The sequence below is a fragment of the Myotis yumanensis genome, unplaced genomic scaffold, assembly GCF_028538775.1.
Source record: "Myotis yumanensis isolate MYYU_CA2020_CCGP unplaced genomic scaffold, mMyoYum1.0.hap1 SCAF_18, whole genome shotgun sequence".
Taxonomy (NCBI): domain Eukaryota; kingdom Metazoa; phylum Chordata; class Mammalia; order Chiroptera; family Vespertilionidae; genus Myotis; species Myotis yumanensis.
This window is the reverse complement of record NW_027223769.1, coordinates 5,087,378-5,108,594: the sequence shown is the minus strand read 5'-3', so window position 1 is coordinate 5,108,594 and position 21,217 is coordinate 5,087,378. Positions and strand designations below refer to the sequence as shown.

At 57.6% G+C, this 21,217-nt stretch overlaps 2 protein-coding genes across 2 annotated transcripts in view; one reads left to right on the top strand and one right to left on the bottom strand.

The window, feature by feature from the left end:
• ACTN4 (actinin alpha 4) overlaps positions 1-8,289 on the top strand; it is a 79,470-nt gene extending 71,181 nt beyond the window's left edge. Inside the window, 10 exon segments of the mRNA XM_070398047.1 lie at positions 1,779-1,887; positions 2,008-2,148; positions 2,222-2,374; positions 2,376-2,405; positions 2,502-2,636; positions 3,684-3,863; positions 4,664-4,810; positions 5,695-5,775; positions 6,719-6,877; positions 7,003-8,289. Coding sequence (XP_070254148.1) covers positions 1,779-1,887; positions 2,008-2,148; positions 2,222-2,374; positions 2,376-2,405; positions 2,502-2,636; positions 3,684-3,863; positions 4,664-4,810; positions 5,695-5,775; positions 6,719-6,877; positions 7,003-7,161 — 1,294 coding nt within the window. The 3' untranslated portion in view covers positions 7,162-8,289.
• CAPN12 (calpain 12) lies at positions 7,784-20,043 on the bottom strand. Its single transcript, XM_070398048.1, has 21 exons — positions 19,807-20,043; positions 19,151-19,220; positions 18,865-18,983; positions 18,534-18,667; positions 17,680-17,848; positions 16,340-16,414; positions 16,174-16,259; positions 16,029-16,103; positions 15,306-15,469; positions 14,995-15,227; positions 14,566-14,577; positions 14,167-14,375; positions 13,924-13,966; positions 13,797-13,856; positions 13,297-13,354; positions 12,877-12,947; positions 12,718-12,780; positions 11,794-11,872; positions 9,071-9,187; positions 8,914-8,972; positions 7,784-8,816 (listed from the first exon to the last, which is right to left on the bottom strand). The coding sequence occupies exons 1-21, from the start codon at positions 20,041-20,043 to the stop codon at positions 8,790-8,792; spliced, it is 2,160 nt and encodes a 719-aa protein (XP_070254149.1). The 3' UTR covers positions 7,784-8,789.
• Between the last annotated feature and the right edge of the window lie 1,174 nt (positions 20,044-21,217).

Genomic DNA, 21,217 nt, shown 5'->3' with positions numbered 1-21,217 from the left:
AAATCCTTAGGCCAGCCTGCTTCTCAGGCACTGGGAACTGCCATGTGAAACCCATCACCCTGAGCCAGGGAACAGGCGGTCCCTGAAGCAGCTTTCTGGACAGTAGCCCTGGAGGAAAGAAAGGCGGGGGAGGGGGGGGGAGGGCTGTTTAGGGTGCTGTCGGCTCCCCAAAGATGAGTCAGAGGACCGAGAACCGGCCAGAATGAGCCCTGATAGACAGCCTGGTTGAGCCCTGATTAATGGCAGTGATGGAAACTCCAAGGGCACTCGGTGCCATATCTGCACCAGCTCACTTAATCTCCCAGCCTGGGTGACGGATAGCCTTAAATGTTGGTGTCTTCTGGCACCCGTGTTACACAGGGAGGACTGAGGCATAGAGAGGCCAAGGGCCTTGCCCAAGGTCACTTAGCTAGGAAGTGGTCAAGGCAGGAGCGGAGCCCAGGCTGCCTGGTCCTCTGGAGCAGCAGTTGCCAACCCGTGGTCCGCTTGGCGACCGCTGCTCTGGAGCATAGCCTTGCTCCATTCCCTCTACTAGCCTTGCCTGCTCCCCTCTGCCCCTGTATCCAAGCAGGTGACACAGTCATCTGGTCCCTATGTCCTATTCCTTCCCAGAGTTGTTCCCTGCTCTCCACCCCTCACCAGGCCACCAAGATTTTGCCTGTACACCAATTCCCTAGTGCTTTGCTACTAAGAGTATCCCAAGTGTCTGGACCATAGGAGATGGGAATACTGGGGCTGATAGGGGGTTTGGGGGGGTGGGGCAGGGAGCATGTGGAGGGCTGGGGACCAGTAACAATTATCAGCCCAGGATTTTCAAAATCTAAATCATTTGAATAATAATACCTGTATCCTAATAGGCTTACTTTTTTCTTAATTATCAATTGCTTAGAACTAAATTGCAGGCTAGTTTTATAGGGTGTGTGTGTGTGTGTGTGTGTGTGTGTGTTTAATTTATTTTTTTATTGATTTCACAGAGGAAGAGGGAGAGAAGGAGAGGTAGAAACATCAATGATGAGAGAGAATCATTGATCGGCTGCCTCCTGCACGCCCCACACTGGGGATTGAGTCTGCAACTTGGGCATGTGCCCTGACTGGGAATCAAACCAGGACCTCGTGGTTCATAGGTCCACGCTCAACCACTGAGCCACACCGGCTAGGCTGTTTTGTGTTTGTGTGTGTGTGTGTGTGTGTGTGTGTGTGTGTGTTTTAATACCCATTAAAATAAATACACAACCTTTAATAAATAGCTGTTATTACTTTCACCTGTTGGGTGTCAAGGACTGCTCTCAGCACTTCACATGCTCTCTGCGATAACCCCACCACCGCTTCACAAACAAGAGAACAGGGTCCCCTCTCAGGGCCACACAAGTATAAAATCATGGAGCCACAATTCAGACGTAGGGAACTCAGCTCTGGGGCCCATGCTCTCTAACCAGTGTACTCTTCTTGACTTTCTTTAAGTGGGAAAGCAATCCACATACAGGCTTGGTCAAGGGCCACACCCTGCCCCCATCCACCCACCCACCCATTTAGTTTATCACAGCTTAGCAGCCCATAGAGTGAGAGAGTAAGAGGAAGCCCCTGCCCCTCCTTTACCCCTCCCCCGACTCCACTCCTGAATTCTTCCTACCCTGGGAGGCCATAAGTCCTAGGAGTAGTGGATGACTAATAGTCTTCAACATTGATATCCCCTGGTACCAAGACTTTAGGGGGCAGGTGCATCCGGGTCCACCCGTTATGGCCCTGCCAGGTCTCACCACACTTTGCTCTGCCTACAGTGAGCTGGATTACTATGACTCCCACAATGTCAACACCCGGTGCCAGAAGATTTGCGATCAGTGGGATGCCCTTGGCTCTCTGACCCACAGTCGCAGGGAAGCCTTGGAGGTGAGGAGGGGCAATGTCACCCTGGAGCCTGGTGTACCCACGGACCCCTCCCTACCATTCACCACTTCCTGCTTGCTGACTGACCTCTCTCCTTTGTCCCTGCCCCTCCCCACACACCAGAAAACAGAGAAGCAGCTGGAGACCATTGACCAGCTGCACCTGGAATATGCCAAGCGGGCAGCCCCCTTCAACAACTGGATGGAGAGTGCCATGGAGGACCTCCAGGACATGTTCATCGTCCACACCATCGAGGAGATCGAGGTCCGCCCCTACCCATCCTTCTTGTGGGACTTCTGAGGGTCTGGGTTGCCCCTCACCCCTTCTTCTCTCTCAGGGTCTGATCTCAGCCCATGACCAGTTCAAGTCAACGCTGCCGGATGCCGACAGGGAACGGGAGGCCATTCTGGCCATCCACAAGGAGGCCCAGAGGATCGCCGAGAGCAACCACATCAAACTGTCAGGCAGCAACCCCTACACCACCGTCACCCCCCCAGATCATCAACTCCAAGTGGGAGAAGGTGGGGAGAGCCCCTTAACAGGGCCAGGGCAGGGGCAGGGCTGGCCAGGTGAGGGGGCCGTCACCCTGACTGCTCCTGCTCCATGCCCTTCCCCAGGTGCAGCAGCTCGTGCCCAAACGGGACCATGCCCTCCTGGAGGAGCAAAGCAAACAGCAGTCCAATGAGCACCTCCGCCGCCAGTTCGCCAGCCAAGCCAACATCGTGGGGCCCTGGATCCAGACTAAGATGGAGGTGAGGGACCATTGCCCTAGCCCTAGCTCTGCTGAGCCCAGGGCGGAGTGGGAAAGAGCCCCCGGTAAGCAGGAGGTCAGTGAGCAGAAAAGGTCTGCCCTGCTGGAAGATCCGTGCTCCCAGGCCAGCGGACCTGGAGGCCTAGTGGGTGTGGGTCCCAGCTCTCACCAGCTGGGAGCCCTGATCCTTGGTGGAGTTAGGAGGGTGGATCAATGATATGAATGGAAGTGGCAGCACCACCCAGCGGGCTACTTGGCTGAGGAGGCAGACGGAGGTAGGTTCAAGTCTTGACTCTGCCCTTGATTGGTGCTTGTGAACTCAGGCACAATTTAACCTCGCTCCTCAGTTTTCTCATCTCTAAAATGGGGGTGAAAAGAGTTATTTCATTTGCTCCACAAATGCTGTTGTGCACTGCTCAGTGCAGGCCCTGCTGCAGGCGCTGTGGTCAAGGTGGTCCCAGCTCAGACCCTCGCGGCATCTCACAGTAACCCTCGTGGCCTAGCCACAGGAAGGTTTGTAATGATGCCAGTCGCAACTCTGACAACCTCTTACTAAGTGCTCACTACCCACCAGGCTCATGCTGACCAGCACAGCCTCGCTGAAACTCCTACAGCTGGGGAAGGGTATGGGCTGGTCAGCCCTGCCAGCTACACAGCATGGCCACCGAGGGAGCGAAGGCAGGGGTGCCCATACTTAGGAGCCACAGGCTCTAACATCAGCCAGGCCTGGTTCAGAATCTGACTCTGCCTTTTACTGTGAGAAGTTGCTTTGCTTGGGCCTTAGTTTCCACATTTGTAGACAGAGCCTGTCACAGTGAGTCAAGGGTGCATTGAGGTTAGGCATGTGTAGCCCTTAGCACAGAAACTCTCCAGTGTGGTTGCTTTTACCCTGGAGGGTGGGCTGGGAGGGACCATCATTGAGGCACAGGCCTTTTAGGAGGAGGGACCCTGGGAGGGAGGCCACCAGAAACAGAGATCTCCTCTGGGTGGCTGGTTGTGGCCGAGGGTCCGCCAGCCCCACCCTCAGGGGCACCTGCCTTGTGTGCAGGAAATCGGGCGCATCTCCATCGAGATGAACGGGACCCTGGAGGACCAGCTGAGCCACCTGAAGCAGTATGAGCTCAGCATTGTGGACTACAAGCCAAACCTGGACCTGCTCGAGCAGCAGCACCAGCTCATCCAGGAGGCCCTCATCTTCGACAACAAGCACACCAACTACACCATGGAGGTACGCTGTGCCCCATCAGGCCCCACACCCCGTCTGTAGCACGGAAGAGCCCTATGTAGTCTGGCAGGGAAGGCGTCTGCAGCTCCCTTGGTCTCTTTTATCCTGACTGAAAAGACTAGATCAAAATGTTTACACATTTTTTAATATCACTGTTTTCCTAACACTGTTCTCCCAACATCATGACAACACATCTCAGGACAAGCTCCTGAGAGAGCTGGGCGGGTAGCACCAGCCCCTGCTGTGGCCTCAGCACTGAGTCCTCACTTGAGAACACCGATGCAGCCAATGTGTGCCAGCATGTGTGTGTGCCAGCTCTCTGCAGCTGAGTTACACTGTCAGGGCTGCTTATCATCACGTTGGTAGCTTGAAATCATCCTTGGTGACAGTATTTACACCATGCACATGGCAGATGCTACAAAACGGGAGTGTTTCTCCCCAGAAAGCCAATTAAACTTTGCCCAACATATCTCTGCCAAGTTTTCACATAGACCTTGCACAGGTATTGGGCCCTGGCCCTCTGCTACACCTGTCACCAAATATATATTAAGGGGACATGAACTCAGCTGGTGAGCCGAGGCAGCAGGTAAGTACCATGCCTCTGTCCCTGTGTGCAAATGAGGTGCACAAGAGAGCATGGGCCTGGACTGGCATTTGGGAGAAAGTTAGGGTGAGCCTCACGCCATGCTGTACGCCCTCCCATACGGGGAGAACCCAGTTCCCAGTGACCCTCAGCTACAGCTGTGGTGGTCCAAGCACTCCCACCAGCCAGGCCTGCAGTCACACCCTCCCTTCTCCCCCAGCACATCCGAGTGGGCTGGGAGCAGCTGCTCACCACCATAGCCCGCACCATCAACGAGGTTGAGAACCAAATCCTCACCCGAGATGCCAAGGGCATCAGCCAGGAGCAGATGCAGGAGTTCCGGGCATCCTTCAATCACTTTGACAAGGTGAGCAACTCCGTCTGCCCCTGGCACCTTCCCTCCCTGTTGTCACCATTGTCACTGTCGCACCTTGCCCCTCTATCTTTGCATCTGTCAGTTCATTCACATCACAGTTGCTACGTATCAGCCGCCGCTCACAGGGCTTGTCAGGGCCTCAGCCACAGAAGGTGGTGCAGACGTGCATCACCGTGTCCACAGCACGAGCAGTTTCCCTTGGGAAGAAAAGGGGGGTCCTGAGCCCTGCTTCAGGCCGTGCTTCCTCACCAGCCTGCCCATGAGACACGGGACAGACTAAGTCCCAGCACACCCGAGAGTTGAGACCTGACCCGTGAATCTGGTTTACGCAGGCACACAGTGCTCTTCAAATTCAGATTTGGTCTGGCAGCCCCTTTGGAAGGGCCTGAGTGCCAGAATTGACCCCAGTCCCTATCCACTGCTGGGCCTGATGTGTCATCTGCCTGCTTTCAACCGTGGGTAGGAGGGTGCAGCCTCAGCCCTGCACCATCAAGCAGGACCCTGACGCCTTAGTGCAATCCCTTTTCTCCCACCCCAGACCCTGGAGGCAAAGTGTACCCCCCCACCCCCCACCCCCACCCCAGTCCTGGGACTCAATCCTCGATTCTGCACCATTCAACTCCCCACCCTGCTCTAGCCCCGAGGACGTGGGAAGAAGCCTCTGACTGTCCTCCAGACCACCCACACCCCTCCACCTGCCCCAGCTGTCCCTGGCCATCACCTTGTCCACATCACTTCTAACTCTGTGTTTCCCTCTCCATGTGTGTCTCCCCCATCCCCCGGCCCTCTGCATATAACCCTGGCCCCTCTCCCACCTCTGTGCCGGCCTGCTTTCCACACCGCCCCTTGCACACCTGCCTTTGGACACCCGGCAGGACCACGGCGGGGCGCTGGGGCCAGAGGAATTCAAGGCCTGCCTCATCAGCCTGGGCTACGACGTGGAGAATGACCGGCAGGTATGCGCCCCCTGGGCCCCAGTGGACCATGGCATTAACTGCTCTTCTTTCTCTCTCTCCTTCTCTGTCTCCCCACCCTCGCCATTTCACCCCTCTTCGTTATGTGTACCATCTCACCGGTTCTCTTGCCTCCTTCCTACCTGTGTCTTTCTGGACCCCTTCCCCTTACCTGGTCTCTTGGGGCCGCCTTGGTCTCCCCTGCTCCTGCCACTGTCCTGTTTCCCTGCTGTGCACATGGGTCTGCCCCTCTTGCCTACTGTGGTCCTGGCCTCCTGCTGTCCCTGCGTCCTCGAGCAGAAACAGACAGGCAGCATGGACTCGGATGACTTCAGGGCTCTGCTTATCTCCACAGGATACAGCCTGGTATGCAGCCTCTGCCTCCCTCGCTGCTGTGCCACTCCTCCTCCTCCTGCTCCTCCTCTCCTCCCTCCCCCTTCCTCCTCCTCCTTTTTGTGCTACCCCCATCTAGAGTTTCCAGGTTCTCAGGGACACCCCTCCACCAGATCAGTGCAGCCTCACCTCCCCCCTTCTGCTGCATCTGCTGGGCTGGGGTCCCTCCAATGACTCCCTGAGCCTCCCAGCCCCTCCTGGAGGCTGTGAGAGAGGAGGTCAGGCCTCCAGCTCTCTCCCCCTTTTCTTTCTCTTTTTCTTTCTTCCCCACCCTCCAGAGTTAACTTGTGAGCCTAGGGCTGAGGAGCAGCAGACCTATTTGATCTATACCCCACTTCCCAAAAATGTGGGAGGGGAAGAGTAGAGGGCGCTCATCCTGTCTGGGGCACATGGGGCAGTTGCCCGGGGAATCCAGGCCCTTGGAGGCAGGCTGACAACTTGGAGTGTGCACTGGGGTCGGACCCTGCCCTCCTAGCTCGGTTCTGCTGCCCCGGCCCAGCCATCCTGCCCCGCTCAAATGCTGCCTGTCCCCTGCCCCACTCCTGCCTCGCAGGGGGATGCTGAGTTCAACCGCATCATGAGCGTCGTCGACCCCAACCACAGCGGCCTCGTGACTTTCCAAGCCTTCATCGACTTCATGTCTAGGGAAACTACCGACACAGACACAGCCGACCAGGTCATCGCCTCCTTCAAAGTCCTGGCTGGGGACAAGGTAAGCCAGACACCTCTGAGCACCTGGGGCCAGCAGGACGGGGCTCTGCAGTCAGGACTGGGCATGAGGGGCTGGGGGCCAGTGTGGGGTGCAGGTGGCCCAAAGTCCCGCCCTGCCTTCCCCAGAACTTCATCACAGCCGAGGAGCTTCGGAGAGAGCTGCCCCCTGACCAGGCCGAGTACTGCATTGCCCGCATGGCACCGTACCAGGGCCCTGATGCGGTGCCCGGTGCCCTTGACTACAAGTCCTTCTCTACAGCCCTGTACGGCGAGAGTGACCTGTGAGGCTCCCACGGAGAGCCCTGACCAAACACCCCCTCCTCACAGCCTCCAGGAGGGGCTGGGAGAGCCCCTCTCCCTGCTGCGGGGCCTCCCTGGTCCTGTTCCTCTGACTCTGTATCTATGCAAAGCACTCTGTCAGTCCTTTCTGGGGGGGTGGGGCGGGTGGGCAGGGAGGGGCTGGGGCAGGCTCTCTCCTCTCTCTTTGTCAGTTGGCCAGGAGGTTCTCTCCCGCTCCCCCTGGATAGGGGTACTGGAGACTTTTGGGGGTCAACACTTCTGGTCTGGTAAATATATATGATGTATTGGTTTGTTGTTGTTGTTAACCATGTGGAGGGGACAGTGGATCCCCACAGCAAAACAGGTCCCCTCCGGGCCCAAGGAATGCCCACCACAACCTGCCCCTTCCTTTTTCCCCCCTGAGGTCCCTTCAAGGCCTCCCACATCTAGGCCAAAGCCCTATGTGCCTTGTCCAGGAACTGCTCACACCTGTGATGGGCCCAGCAGAGGGCACCACAGCTACCCAATAGGAAAGAGGACCCACCCTGCTCCCTTTACCCCTCCCCTCCTTTGCGATTGCCAGGAGGTGGGGGAGTGCAGCTCAGTGTCCCCTTCTGCAACAGAGGAGTGGATTGGGCACCCAGCCTTCTACCCCTGCCCCCAGCCGCTCACACCTGGCTTTGTCTGGACCTGGGTCTCTCTCAGATCTTCTAAGGACCAAAACCAAAACAAAAAAACAAAAAAACACACAAAATCACCAAAAAAAAGAAAGCTATAAAAAATTTAAACCTTTCAGAGAATTACTATTTACTTTATTAAGTTACGGATTTATTATATAAATATATATTCACCTAGCAACATATCTTTGCCGCCTCTTGCTCATAATGAAGACATAGCTGATTTGCTCCCCTCCCCCAGCCCCTTACTGATTTTTCTGTTGTCTGCCGTCAGGCATGGGTCTCTGGGGACCCTCCTGAGGTGGGGGGTGGGCTGCTGGCCTGGCTGCCTGTTAGTTGATGGTTTTGTTCCTTTCCCATTTCCCTTTTGTTTTATTTGGATTGATTTTTTTTCTTGGTTTCTGGATAAACCACCCTTCTGGGGACAGGATAATAAACCTAATATTTTTAAGAAGGAGTCTGCAGTATCCTCTCTTTCTCTCCAGTCTCTGTTCTCTGATTGTTAGCAGGGCAGTGACACAGCACCTCTCCGCAGAGCGGGGCAGGGCCTGGGGTGCCACATCCCTGTTCCCGTGAGTGTAAAATAACACTGTTGGGGACCCAGTCAGGGCAGGCACTGTGCTCAGCACACAGTCGACCAGCTCATGTGGCTGCCCAAGAAGGCGCGCCATCACCCCTGTTCACAGGTGAGGAGAGCAAAGCTCAGAGGGGCAGTGACCTGCCCAGCGTCACCCGGTGGTGAGTGTGTGGCCGACCGGCTCCCAAGGCCATGCTCAGCAGCACTGCCTGATGTCAGAGCGTCAGCCCCCGTGCCAGGCAGGGAGGTGGAGGAGCTGGGGGGCTGGTTTGGCTCAGAACCCCCTCGCTGTGGAATAAACCCTGGTCCAGGCTGACCGGGAAAGGCAGGGCTCCTGCAGCTCTCCTGCCTCCAGCTGCAGGCGCTCCCCTGCCAAGATCCTAGGAGAAGTTGGCCATCTCCATCCACTGGTTGAGAGAAGACAGTGAGTGGGCTTGAGGCAGGGGTCTCTCGGGCCGCCTGCCTTAGCTGCCCGGTGCCACTCTCCCTCCAGCCCAGGCTCACCTGTTGGCGGGTCAGGCAGATGACTCCCTCGCCCCCATCCAAGTGCTGGCTACAGTGGCCTGTGCAGGGAGGGCCAGGTGAGTGCCCACCACCCCAGTCCCCCGGCTGTGGGAGACATGCTCCCTGTGCCCCAATGCATGCTAGGCATGGCACTCACAGAAGATGCAGGTAAGCTGGGCCACACAGGACACAAAGCGCTCCAAGTCCACACGCAGACGGCTGTCCCGGTAGCGGCTAGTAAGGGTCTGGGTCAGCTGGTTGTTGAGGTGGAAGCCTAGGGGGAGGCTGCCTCTGAGCCTGGGCTGCCAGGAACCCCACCTCAGTATGGCACCCACCCTGACTCCTCAGGGAGCCCAGGACCTGTTCCCAGCTCTGCCTCAACCCAGCTGTGTTGCTATGGGCCTCAGTTTCCTCACGTGTCAAAGGGGAACTATGACAGCCCTGACCCCATAAGGTTGTGTGAAGATGTTCAATGTAGAGCACTTAGGACTGTCTGGCACATACCAATTGTGTCAGTGTTACTCCTTTAAACGCAGAATTTCTGCTAGTGGACCCTGAAGAAGTTTTCTGTGTAGCAAGGCATTCTTGTCAGTTCCATATGGGGTCAGTTTCTTTATACTCCACATCAGGGGTGATTTCTGAAGTTTAGAAAGCATCTCTGATGAGGAACCTAAGCAGGCATCTAAAAGCTGCAAACACTGGTTCTCCCAGGTCACAGATAACGCTCTGGGACTCAAGGTTGCAGGGTGACCCCTCCATGTGCCACAGGTCCAGATAAAGTTTGAGAATAATTATCAAGTGCCGTTGCGACCTGTGCCTTGTCTGGGTGCCATGGAAAGTCTTGGGGGAAAGAAGAGGCTGCCCCCTCATCCTGGTGGTGTGACCTCTGGCCTTCATCTGCCCTTGGGGGTGGGGTAGAGCTGCTGTGCCCGGGGCCATGGGAAACCCAGGCAGGCAGAGGAGGTGAAGGGGCCGAGAGCCCTTTGCAGCGTCTCTGGAATTCCTGCTGTCGGCATCCTCTGACCACTTTTGTGGGCTCTGTATTCTGTGGTGCCTGATGTGGGTCCTGCCCAGGGCCCCTTGGTCCTTGTGAAGTCCCTCACCCAGTTTACCCAAGGTTCACTCCTAGTGACCATGACCTGGTTACCCCTCCCAGGGCTCTACTGTACCAAGCACATGATGCCCTCACAGGCCAAACCTCACTCCCACTCTCCTCCCCTCCTCACTTGGACCTTGGCCTCTTGCCTCCTTTGTACATGCTGTTCCCTATGCCCAGAGCACCTCTTTCCCTCTTGGCCCAAGGCATTCCTCCTCATCTCACACGTCAGAAAACCCCCATAGATAACCCCAGCACGCAGCACCGAGCACCTCTGGGCTCCCACAGTTCCCTGGGCCTCCCCCACCCCACCCTGACCACTCCGGGCTGTCACTGTCACTGGTAGCTGCTGCCTCTGGACTGGAAGCCATGGGGGGTCAGGGTGACTCTGCACCCTGAGTCCCAACATCAGCCTGCCCAGGGCCGTGAGCAGAGCAGGTGTTCAAGGACTCTATGGAGCAAAGAATGTGACTGAATTGGAACAGGGCTGTTTCTCCTGCTAATCCCCCATCCTGACACCCTGCCTGTTCCTGGGTCTCAGAGCTTGCTTCCTGCTGGTCCCCTCCCTGGCCTTCCCTTCTCTAGATGCTGCTGTCACTCCAGCCCCTGCACCCTGACCTGGACTTGCCTCTCCCTCTCCCCTCTTATACATAATTTAAAATGTTTTAAAGAGCCAAAGTCCTCACGATGCCCCGTGGGCTCTCCTGTCTCCCACCACCACCACCACCGATCTTTACTCTGACCACCACCCCCCTCCCCACTTGGCTTCAGGCCCCTGTGTTATCTCCAAGGGGGCCCCTCCTTCACACCAGTCCCTCGGTACAGGTTCACACCTCAGGGCCTTTGCACTCACTGTTCCCTCTGTCAGGAACACTTGCCCCAGTGTCCCCAAAGCTCACTCCCTTCAGGTCTCTGCTCAAACCTCAGCAAGGCCTCCCTGACCACCCTGTCTCACTCCACCCACCCCTGCATGCCCTAGCACCCAGCCCTGCTTTCTCTTGCCCCAGCACTTACCACCATCTGACCTAGGAGTTCTATTTGCTGTTGTACCATAGAACCTCAAGGGCACTTGATCAGTTTTCTCCCGCCTAGTACACCAGGCACGTACCAGGTGCTCAGTGATACCAAATACAAACTTGCACCTTCTCCTTGTTCTCTCGCCATTGCTTCTGTCTGTCTGGGACTTTGTTTCTCCCTGTCCCTGTCTCCCCATCCTCTCTCTGACTCTCTCTGTCTTGGGCTCCTTTCTTTCCTTGCACATCCCTGGATCTTTGATCTCCCGATGTCTTACCCTTCACTTTGCTGAGGGGGTGGGTGGGGGTCTAGGAGTTCCTGTCTGATTTCCCTCCCGTGCCCCCTCCACACACGGGGGAATGTTGAACTCTTGCAGCCACTCTGTGTTGGAGCCACTTTACAGGGGGCAATGGAGGCTCAAGGGGATGGACTCACATGCCTAGGGAAGGGCCCCAAGGACTTAAGTCAGTAGTTAGGATTCCAACCCAAGCTCATGGGAACACAGGACATTCTGCCACAGTGTCCTGGGGACCAGGGCCTCTCAGACACCAGCTCCCATGCCCTCCCTGGCCCATCACCTCTCACACCTTCCTTTCCCTACACAGGATTCTCCCTGTGGCCTCTCAGTCCCTGCCAAGAGCTGGCAACAAGCTGAGAGGTCGACTTTGTGGGTGTTGGCAGCTGAGTGAGCTGCTAGGACTTGAAGAGGACGGGGCAGGAGGGGGAGCCAATCCTGTCCTCACGACTCACCCCAAGGCCTCTGCCCATACCTGCAGCATTCAGCGCCAGCCTCAGCTCATGGGAGTTCATGGTGCCAGAGGCGTCCTGGTCGAACTTGTCGAATATGGCCTGGGTGGGGAGGAACAGGTCAGTCCCCCGCCAGGCTCCTGAGCTGCCTGAAAGGATGTCTCAGGGGCCCGACAGGCTGGGTGCCCACCCCAGCTCCCTTTCCTCCTGGCTTCGTGGCGTGGGGAAGCAGCTTTACACTTTGGGTCTGTGTTTCCCAGTTTGTAAAATGGGATCAGTAATAAGAGCTGTAATAAGGTGGTTGTGAGGACACGCTAAGATTACCCACAGGGGGCCTATGAGGGCACAACAAATGGTGGCTTGTCACCATGATTAGTACAGAGAAGCCTTAGACCATTTTCTTCTCACATGGGTTTTGGGGGTGGAGGGAGGATCACCACCTCCCATTGCTAGACAAACAAAGTTGCTCCAAGGGGAGGTACTGGCCTGTGATCACACAGCCAGACGGGCTGAGCTGGGAGCTAAAATGCCAACCCAGACCAGAGCCAGTGTTCTTTCTTGATGCCCTAGAGCAGGGATGGAGAATGTCCGGCCTGCAGGCCGTAGAAGGCCCTTGAAATCATTTGTTCTGGCCCTGCCAAGGCATTAGGGGTGAGTTAAATGTTTGTCTAAATATAGCAGGCTAGTTTTTAAGACAATAATTTTATATGGCCCATGAATGATGTTATGAATGCCCAAATGGCCCTTGGCAGAAAATAAGTTTCCCACCCCCACTCTATATGGACCACAGAAGGTGATGGAGGAGGGACATCCTAGCCAGATCCCTCCAAGATGGCGTGGTGTGGCCCATTCCCCGACTTCCCTGGGGCCCTGCTAGCCCACAGAGCATCTGCGTCCCTATTAGTAAAGTCTTCTTCCAGGAGATGGTTCCACCCAAGTCACCTTACCTGCCACTCCCGGAGGTGGCCCCAGAGCTGCTGGAAGTGGTGCAGGGCCAGGCTTCTGCCATGCTGGAGAGGGACATCTGGTTAAGTCAATGTCCCCAGAAGGGGAGCAGAGGCCCCAACATCACCATCCTCCCTACCAGGCACAGCTCCCTCACATACCCCGAAGCACTGCAGCAGCTGCTCACAGGTCCTGAGCCCGATCTCTCCGGTGGTCCAGCTGTGGGCCCTGGCTACAGGAACAAACAAACCCAAGCTGCCGTGGCTGGCCATCATTGTGAGTGCTAGGGATTACTGCATCCCCCATGTTATAGACGCTGGGGCACAAAGGACTGCTGGTACCTAACAGCCAGGATTGAACCCAGGCGAGGAGGTTCTGAGTGCTAGTAGCAGCCACACTCCCTGCCTGTCCTTCAGGGGAGGGGTTATGAGTCGCTGGGCCTTGGCACCGGGCCTGCCGCAAGGCCCACGCGTGAGGAAATGCCATCAGGCAGCCTAGGCTTCCTGTGGCCTGACTCCCAGCAGCATCACGGATTCCCACACATCGGGGGCCCTGTGAGGACCACTCTGGTCCCAACTCACCAGGCTCCAGGGCAATGCTTAATAAGGTCTGGAGCTGAGGGGCACTGAGCTCTTCCTCCTGATCAAAGAGAGCCGGTGATGAGGCCATTCACTCAGGCAGCCATTCAACAAGGGGCTCTGGGCCCAGCCGAGCAACATGCTGGGCGGTGCTGGGGACAGGCAAAGGCAGCCCAGGCCTGCCCCCTCCAGAGCTCACAGCCCAGGAGGGTGGTCAGGCCTGCAATGGGGAAGCCCTGGGCTGTGGAAACCCATAGCGGGCATGTGGCTGACCAGCCTAGGAGGGACAGGAGAGCTTTCAGTGAAGGGCACGTTGGAAGGACCGAGAAGGGGGGCAGGGGCGTGAAGGATGAGAACTCCCAGACTGAGCAAAGGCCCTGAGGCAGGGAGGAGCTGTGAGCATTTTGAGAGATTTAAGAGCGGGAAATCAAAAGGAAAATTAGACAGTCAGGGAAGAGGAGCAGTTCCAGGGGAGGGCGGGACCCCCGCAGCCCACTCCTCACCTCTCCTGCCAGCTCCTGAAACAGCAGCTTCACCCCCAGGTCCAGGGGAATGTTGGGGACCTGCGTGGTGGGGGGAGTTTAGCTGCAGCCAAGAGGGCCCCCACCCTGACCCCGGGCAGCCCCTCACCCTGAGAGCGTGCAGGTCAGCGCTGATCACGTCGTCTATCTCCCTGCGAATTACAGACGGAAATGGGGGAGAGGCAGCTCACCCCGCGCCTGGGGCTGGGGGCCGACGGGGTCTCAGCCGAGGATCGGGTGGGGTCCAGGCAGGATCCTGGGGCCCTGGGCTGGTCCCCCGGGGCCCCGGATCCCGGAGGTGGGTCTCCCACCCCCCACCTCCCCCGGCAGCGGGGCTGGGGGTCCGGCTCACACGGCGGTGTGGCGGCGCTCCGAGAAGACCCGCAGCGTGAAGTCGGCCTCCTCGCCCGCGCGGGTGGCGCTGGGCACCACGAGGTAGTGGCCGGGGAACAGGCGGCAGCGGCGGCTCACGTCGCGGCGGGCGCAGAAGGGCGAGCGGTCGGCGCACAGCAGGCCCCGCAGGAACGTGCGGCTGTGCGGCGAGTCCCAGAGGCCCAGCAGCTGCGGGCGGGGACGGCGTGACCGGGACGCCCCAGGCACCCGCCCAGCCGCGCGTCCACCGCAGCCCTCCAAACGCCCGTGAAACCCGCCCGTCCCCGCATCAGCCACGGTGCCCCTGGCCTTCCCTGCAGGTTGTCCGAGGCCTTGGGGCTGGCTTAGAGTCTGGGATGGGGCCGCATCGGAGACTCACCTCCTCCGGGATCTGTAAGAAGTAAGAGCCGGAGTCAGGGCGGGCGGGGAGGACGCCCAGCGTTCCCTCCCCGCCCCCGTCACACCCCTCCCTCTTTTCTTCCCGTTCTCCTCTCCTGAAGCCCCGGCCCTCAGCCCCTGGCCAAGCCTCTCTCTGCCGCCTCCTGGGTCCCTCCCTCTCATCTGTGCCTCTTTGCTCCTTGTCCCCTCCCTGATCCTCAGCCCCCCCCTTCTCTGACTCCTTCCTGACCCAGACTCTGTGCCCTCCCTAGCCCCTCAGTCTCTCCCTGCCCCCCCTTGCTTAGCATGCGTGAGCCCCAGCTCTGTCTCTCTGTGTGTCTCTCTCTGCCCCCACCCTCAGCCTCCCAGCCCCTCTTGGCCTTCTCGGACACCCCCTCCGCCCTGCCTCTCTTCGGCCCAGAGGTCCCACCTGGAACACGTGGAAGCCCACAGTGAGGTAGGTGAGGCCCTGGGCCCTCAGGCACCGCCGGTTGCGCTGGATGAGTGACAGGAGGACAGTGCACTTGGGGACGCGGCCCCCGCGAGCAGGGCCCCGAGCCCCTGCGGCGCCCCAGCCCCCCCAGGGCCCATCCTCGTCCTCATCGTCCTCCTCATCAGGCTCCAGCAGCGTCAGCCGGAACTGGGGGTTGGTCCAGAAGGTCTCTAGTAGGGGAGGAAGAAATGGGGTTACCCGCTGCGGCAGCCCCCTCGCTTGCCTCTCAGCTCTCCTCCAGGCCTCACCGGCAGCAGGCTGGCTCCCGCCAGAGTTGAAGCCTCGCACCCAGCGGCCTTGGAAGATGTGGGTGTGCCAGCCTCCTCCCGCCGGGCTGGGGCCCAGCACCTCCGGGCTCAGCGAGCAGATCTGGACGGTGTTGAAGTGGCGGAGGAAGTCCTGCAGCTCCATCCTGGAAAAGGGCCCGAAGTCACACCTGCCCACCCCCAGATCACAAGGCCCCCAGATTCCGCAAGTATTGCCAAGTACCTTGCAGACGACCAACCAGTATGTTTCCAGAATGACCCCCAAATCCCTGAGCCCTCCAGCTCCCCCAAATTTCTCTGAGTCCTCAGAAATGCCCCACAAATAGCCAAGATCACCAACTCCCCTCAGATTGTCCAATTGTTTTCAGCCCACAAATATCAAGACCCTCAGCCTCTCAATTACCAACAGATGTCCTTCAGCCCCTCAGTGTTGCCAAATCTCAAGAAATGCCCAGGCGTCACCAAGACCCCTCAGTTGCTCTGAATATTCTCCCTCCCCCTCAACCCCCCAGAGGTTACTATGCCTCCCAGTCTCCCTAATGTTGCTACGAATCATCCTCAGCTCCCCCAGCTTGAAGCTCGTCCCCAAATCACCACTCACATGAACAGTTGCTCCCTTTATGACCCCTCCCCGTGAACCTCTGCCAGGACCCTTCAAGCAGGACTGGCCCCTCCCTGTGCCCTGCCAGGGCCTCTCCTACTCACCAAAACTCACCGTCCTCCTTCCTCACCAGCAGGGCATCTCGCCACTCCGGGGGCAGCACGTCCCAGCGTGGGCAGCTGGGGAGACCGGGGTGTGAGGGATGGGCAGGTGGGGCCAAGCCCTCCCACCACCCCAGATCCATCCCACCTGTCGCTCCAGGGCCCGGTCCACTCCACACGGCCCCATGGGTTCCGTAGCCGCAGCAGCCGCACCTTGGTGAAGCCCAGTGACATCTGAGGGCAACAGCGTCACTGGCTGACCAGCCTGTGGATGCCTGGACACCCTCTGCCAGCCCACCCATGGGGTTGCTCACCTTGTGCGTGCCCGTGACTGAATACGCATGTCCCTTCACCAGCCCATCTTCTGTACGGTACTCGCCCTGGTTACTCTGGGCAGAGGATAGGACGCTGAGGCCACATTGAGGGTCAGGACCCTCCCTCTCATCTGTGCCTTCTCTGCTCCTTGTCCCATCAGAGGGTATCGGGTATGTGGCTGGGACTTGGGGCTGCAGCCGGGAGCTGGGGAGTGCTCCTCTCAGAGCACCCAGCTGAATAACACAGGGCTCCGAGGGGAGGCAGGAGTTGGTGAGTGAAGGGGAGTGAGGAAGCAGAGAGAGGGAGATGGAGACAAGAGACAAAACAGATGGAAGGAGGAGAGAGACAGCGGCCTAGAGACAAAGAAAGATAAAGAATAGACAGGGGGCCGAAACGGTTTGGCTCAGTGGATAGAGCGTCGGCCTGTGGACTGAAGGGTCCCAGGTTCGATTCTGGTCAAGGGCATGTACCTGGGTTACGGGCTCATCCCCGGTAGGAGATGTGCAGGAGGCAGCTGATCGATGTTTCTCTCTCATTGATATTTCTAACTCTCTATCTCTCTCTCCCTTCCTCTCTGTGAAAAATCAATAAAATATATTTTTTTAAAAAAGAGTAGACAGGGAGACAGAAGGAGGCAGAGAAACATAAGACAGAGCAAGTGGGCAACTGAGAACAGGGTTAAGTAAATGGAAGAGTGAATGAGTTAGACCAGTGATGGCGAACTCATTTTTTGGTTGATTTTTCTTTGTTAAATGGCATTTAAATATATAAAATAAATATCAAAAATATAAATCTTTGTTTTACTAAGGTTGCAAATATCAAAAAATTTCTATATGTGACACGGCACCAGAGTTAAGTTAGGGTTTTTCAAAATGCTGACACGCCGAGCTCAAAAGGTTCGCCATCACTGAGTTAGACTGACTCAGTGAATGAATGAGCATGTAATTGGGTCACAGATGAACATATGACCCAAGCTGAGCCCATGAATATCTGTCTTGGACTTCTGCTGAGATTCTCAGAAGAGGTACTTTTCCTTCTCAACTCTGGGGTGGTGGGAGGTAACTGGGAGCTTCTTTTGGGCCCATGAAGGGAAAGTCTGCCTGAGAGTGAAGCTAACCCAGAAATAGAACCAGGAATAGAAAACACATTCACAATGTCTGCTAAGCACCTGGATCCAGCTGTGCCTGAAGCTCATCCATTATGAGAGCAAATAAATATCCTTTCAACTTGCCCGTGTTTGATTTGTGAAAGAATAAGTCACCAGTGAAAGAGAGGAGGACATGGAATCCCCCACTCCACACTGGTCCTGGTGGGGTCTCCATGGGAGTCCGACTCTCACCAGGGCAGTGGCACCCACGAGGGACTCCTTGGCCAGGGCGTGGCGCAGGGCCGAGAAGAGGCCTGGGATGTCTTGTCTCAGGTAGAGCACCTCGCCCACGCCACCTGTGAAGTCCACGAAAGCCTCATTCATGTGGCCGCCTCGCATCACCTCATAGGAGCCGTGGAGCCTGTGGGAGCAGGTCTGGCATGGGGGTGCCTGAGGCATGTGCGAGCATCTCGGGATGTGGGCACCTCTGTCCCAGGGTGTGGGGTCCCAGGGGCTATTCCAAAAATTTGCAGACTCTTGAGGTGGGGACTGTGGCACACTCTAGAAGCCTTGGTGCTTGGGCCCCCAGGACTGAGTGATTTGGGGGTCTCAGGAGAGCTCAGTCAGAATTCTGGGCACCCTGGGGGCTGTCTGAAACCTGGGGTCTCTGGGAGATTGATGTCTCCCTTTGGGGTAATCCCCACGGGGCTTATCAGGGATTTCAGATCCACAGGATGGGGAAAAGCAAAGATTCGAGGGTCCCAGGTCTTCCACCCAATATTTTGGGGAGTGCTTTGGATTTCTCAGTGGATCAGGAGAGACTGTCTGAGATTATAGGTCTCCCAAGGGACCTATACGGATTCTGGTGTTGGTGGGTCTCTAAGAATGTTCTGTGTGACCTGTTGGTGGAGGAAGGAGTTTGCCGTTTGGAGGGCTTCAGGGGGTGGTGTGCATTAGGGTCTTGGGCTGTGACTTGGTCTGGAACCCTTAGCAAGGTATCTAGAAGATACCAGAAGTGGAGGGGCTCCGGGGGCTGTCATGAGGCCGGGGGCTGCTGGCTGGGACGTAGGGTTGCGGCCGGGGCGGGGGGCAGGGGGGGTCCTTACTTAGCATAGGCCTTTTCCAGAAGGGGGGCCCAGAACTCATTCCGCTGTTCTGAGCGCACAAACATCAGCTTCCCCTCACGCACTGGCAGCCTGTCATCCACCACGACGTCCACCCAGCAGCCGAACTGCCAGAGCTGGTGGGGAAGGGGCAGGGCCTGGCTCAGCTTCCAACCGCCCCCCACCCCTGGGGCCCAGCCCCCAGTCTGGGGCCCAGCTCTGACCCCTGACCTTGCCGTACCTGTCCAAAATTCCAGCCCCAAAGAAACAACGTCAACTATGAAACCATGTCACCTGGGGAAACTGAGGCATGAGCAGAGGAACCGAGCTTTACCTGGAAGTGGAAGACGCCGGCATAGTTGTCTCGGAAACCCTGTCCAGGGGGCACCACTCGGCGCAAGAGTCGGGGGTGCAGCGTGAGGGAGGCGGCGGCCGCAAGAAACCAACAGTTACCTTGGAAGAGAGAAGGCTAAGGCCCAGGGAGAGGAGAGGCTGAGGGGGAGCTGAGGGAGGGGGAGGGGAGGTCAGCGGGTGGGGAGGGGGAGGTCGAGGGCAGAGGTGTCAGGGTCGCAACTGCAACTTGCAGGATCTGGGGACTTAGGTGGGCTCAGTGGTCTCACCCAGTCTCCCCTGACACACGTCTGTCCGGCTCATGTCCTCACAGATGAACTGGGGCTCAGCACAAAACTCCTGGGGGGTGGGGATTCCAGGCCTCAGCCAGGAAAGGGAGGGAAGGAGCAACTAGGAGGTCAGGCGCCTGGGTTCCCTCCTGCCTCATTGCTCCAGAGTAATGAGCGTCTCCAACACCATGAGAGGCTTGTAAAGCCTTCGGGCAGGCGGTAGGCTTCTCTGGACCTTCCTGGACCCAGGGTGGTTGAGCCTGCTCTGAGCTGGTCCCACAGGGATCCTTCCTCCCTCAGACCCAGGGGTCCAGGCCCCAGCCCTCCTCCCTCAGACCCAGGGGTCCAGGCCCCCAGCCCCTCCTCCCTCAGACCCAGGGGTCCAGGCCCCCAGCCCCTCCTCCCTCAGACCCAGGGGTCCAGGCCCCCAGCCCCTCCTCCCTCAGACCCAGGGGTCCAGGCCCCCAGCCCTCCTCCCTCAGACCCAGGGGTCCAGGCCCCCAGCCCTCCTCCCTCAGACCCAGGAGTCCAGGCCCCAGCCCTCCTCCCTCAGACCCAGGGGTCCAGGCCCCCAGCCCTCCTCCCTCAGACCCAGGAGTCCAGGCCCCCAGCCCTCCTCCCTCAGAGCCAGAACCCAGCCCCCAGCCACACTTTACATGGGGCCTCATCCATTTCACTCCTTTGGCCTTCTCTGAGTCCGGCCCCAGCTGGTCATAGCCAAGGGCATCAGGGCCAGCAGGGAAGTAGGGATCACGGAACAGGATCCCCTCATCCAGGCAGGCTGCTTGGATTGCCTCATAGCTCTGGCCTCTAAAAAGCTTCGGGTCCTGGGCTCCAGGTCCTGCCTCCTCGTCCACCAGCTGGATGGTGACCTTCCCACTGCCACACGCCATCTGGACACTCTGGGCTCACAGGCTGGCCCCAGGCCCTTTAACCTCTTGAGTCACGGAGGTGGGGCTTCCCCGCCAACTGGGCCCCGATGGGGGTCTTTACGCAGTGAGAAGCCTTCCCTCATTAACACTAATTGATGGTTTGGGGTGCAGGGGTGCATGGACGCCTCTTCAGTGGTTTCCTTCCCAGGGCGTGGGGCCTTCAGTTGTGGCCAGGAGAGCAGCTTAATGGGCTTGGCCAGCAGCAGGAGAGGAGGGCAGAGCTGAGGGAGGACCGGCTGCCAATGTGGGAGTTCCTAGAAGGAGGTCAGTGTGAGGGGTATGTTTCTGCAAGCTGGTCCCAGCGTGTCCCTCTGTGGGGCTGGGAGGGCAGTGTGTCTACTGCTCCTCTCTCTCCATCTGACATTTTCTCTCTGCCTGACATTATATCTCTTCTCCATCTCACTCTCTCTGTCCATCACTCTCATCTCCTTCTGTCTTTTTTTGCTTGTCTTTGTATCTGTATTGTCTCCATCCCTCTCTTTTTTTTAAACACTGATTTTCTTTCTTTTTTAATATATTTTTATTGACTTCAGAGAGGAAGGGAGAGAGAGAGAAACATCAATGATGAGAGAGAATAATTGATTGGCTGTCTCCTGCACGCCCCCTACTAGGGATCAAGACACTTAAATAAAACCTCTTTCCATTTTCACCAGCATGTGCCCTTGGCTAGAATCGAACCTGGGACCCATCAGTCCAAAATCTGACACTATCCACTGAGCCAAACCAGCTGGGGCTATCCCTCTCTCTCTGTCTATTTCTCATTGTGCCTATCTTGTGCATGCCTCACTGTCTGTGCCTCTTCATTCTTCTCTCTCTCCTTGTAACTCCTCAATCATCCACAGCGGGACCTGAGCCACCGGGACGCCCATCTCCTGTCTTCCCGACAAGGCAGACCTCAGCTTGGCTGCCCCAGGCAGGGCTAACAGTGGAAGGCTGGCTGCTCTGGGTTGAGAGGGGGGCCCACCAGGGACCACGATACCCTGCAGAGCCCACAAAGGCTCAAGGTCTCCTTTGGGGGAGCAGTATTTCCCCAAAAGGGTGCTGGGGCCATTGGAAATGGGGAAAAGGAAGTGAGCAAAATAGTTCTGAGAGACCAGGAATTCAGCAGTTTTTGTCCCAGCAAACCTTCCACCTT

What these genes read in the sequence shown, in the direction of transcription:
- CAPN12 (XM_070398048.1), bottom strand. Translation starts at nt 20,043, where the DNA reads ATGGCGTGTGGCAGTGGGAAGGTCACCATCCAGCTGGTGGACGAGGAG. An exon ending in TGAAATGGATGAGGCCCCAT is followed by an intron (nt 19,221 to 19,806) that starts GTAAAGTGTGGC and finishes CCCACCCCCCAG; the next exon opens with GAGTTTTGTGCTGAGCCCCA. An exon ending in CGTGTGTCAGGGGAGACTGG is followed by an intron (nt 18,984 to 19,150) that starts GTGAGACCACTG and finishes CTCTCTTCCAAG; the next exon opens with GTAACTGTTGGTTTCTTGCG.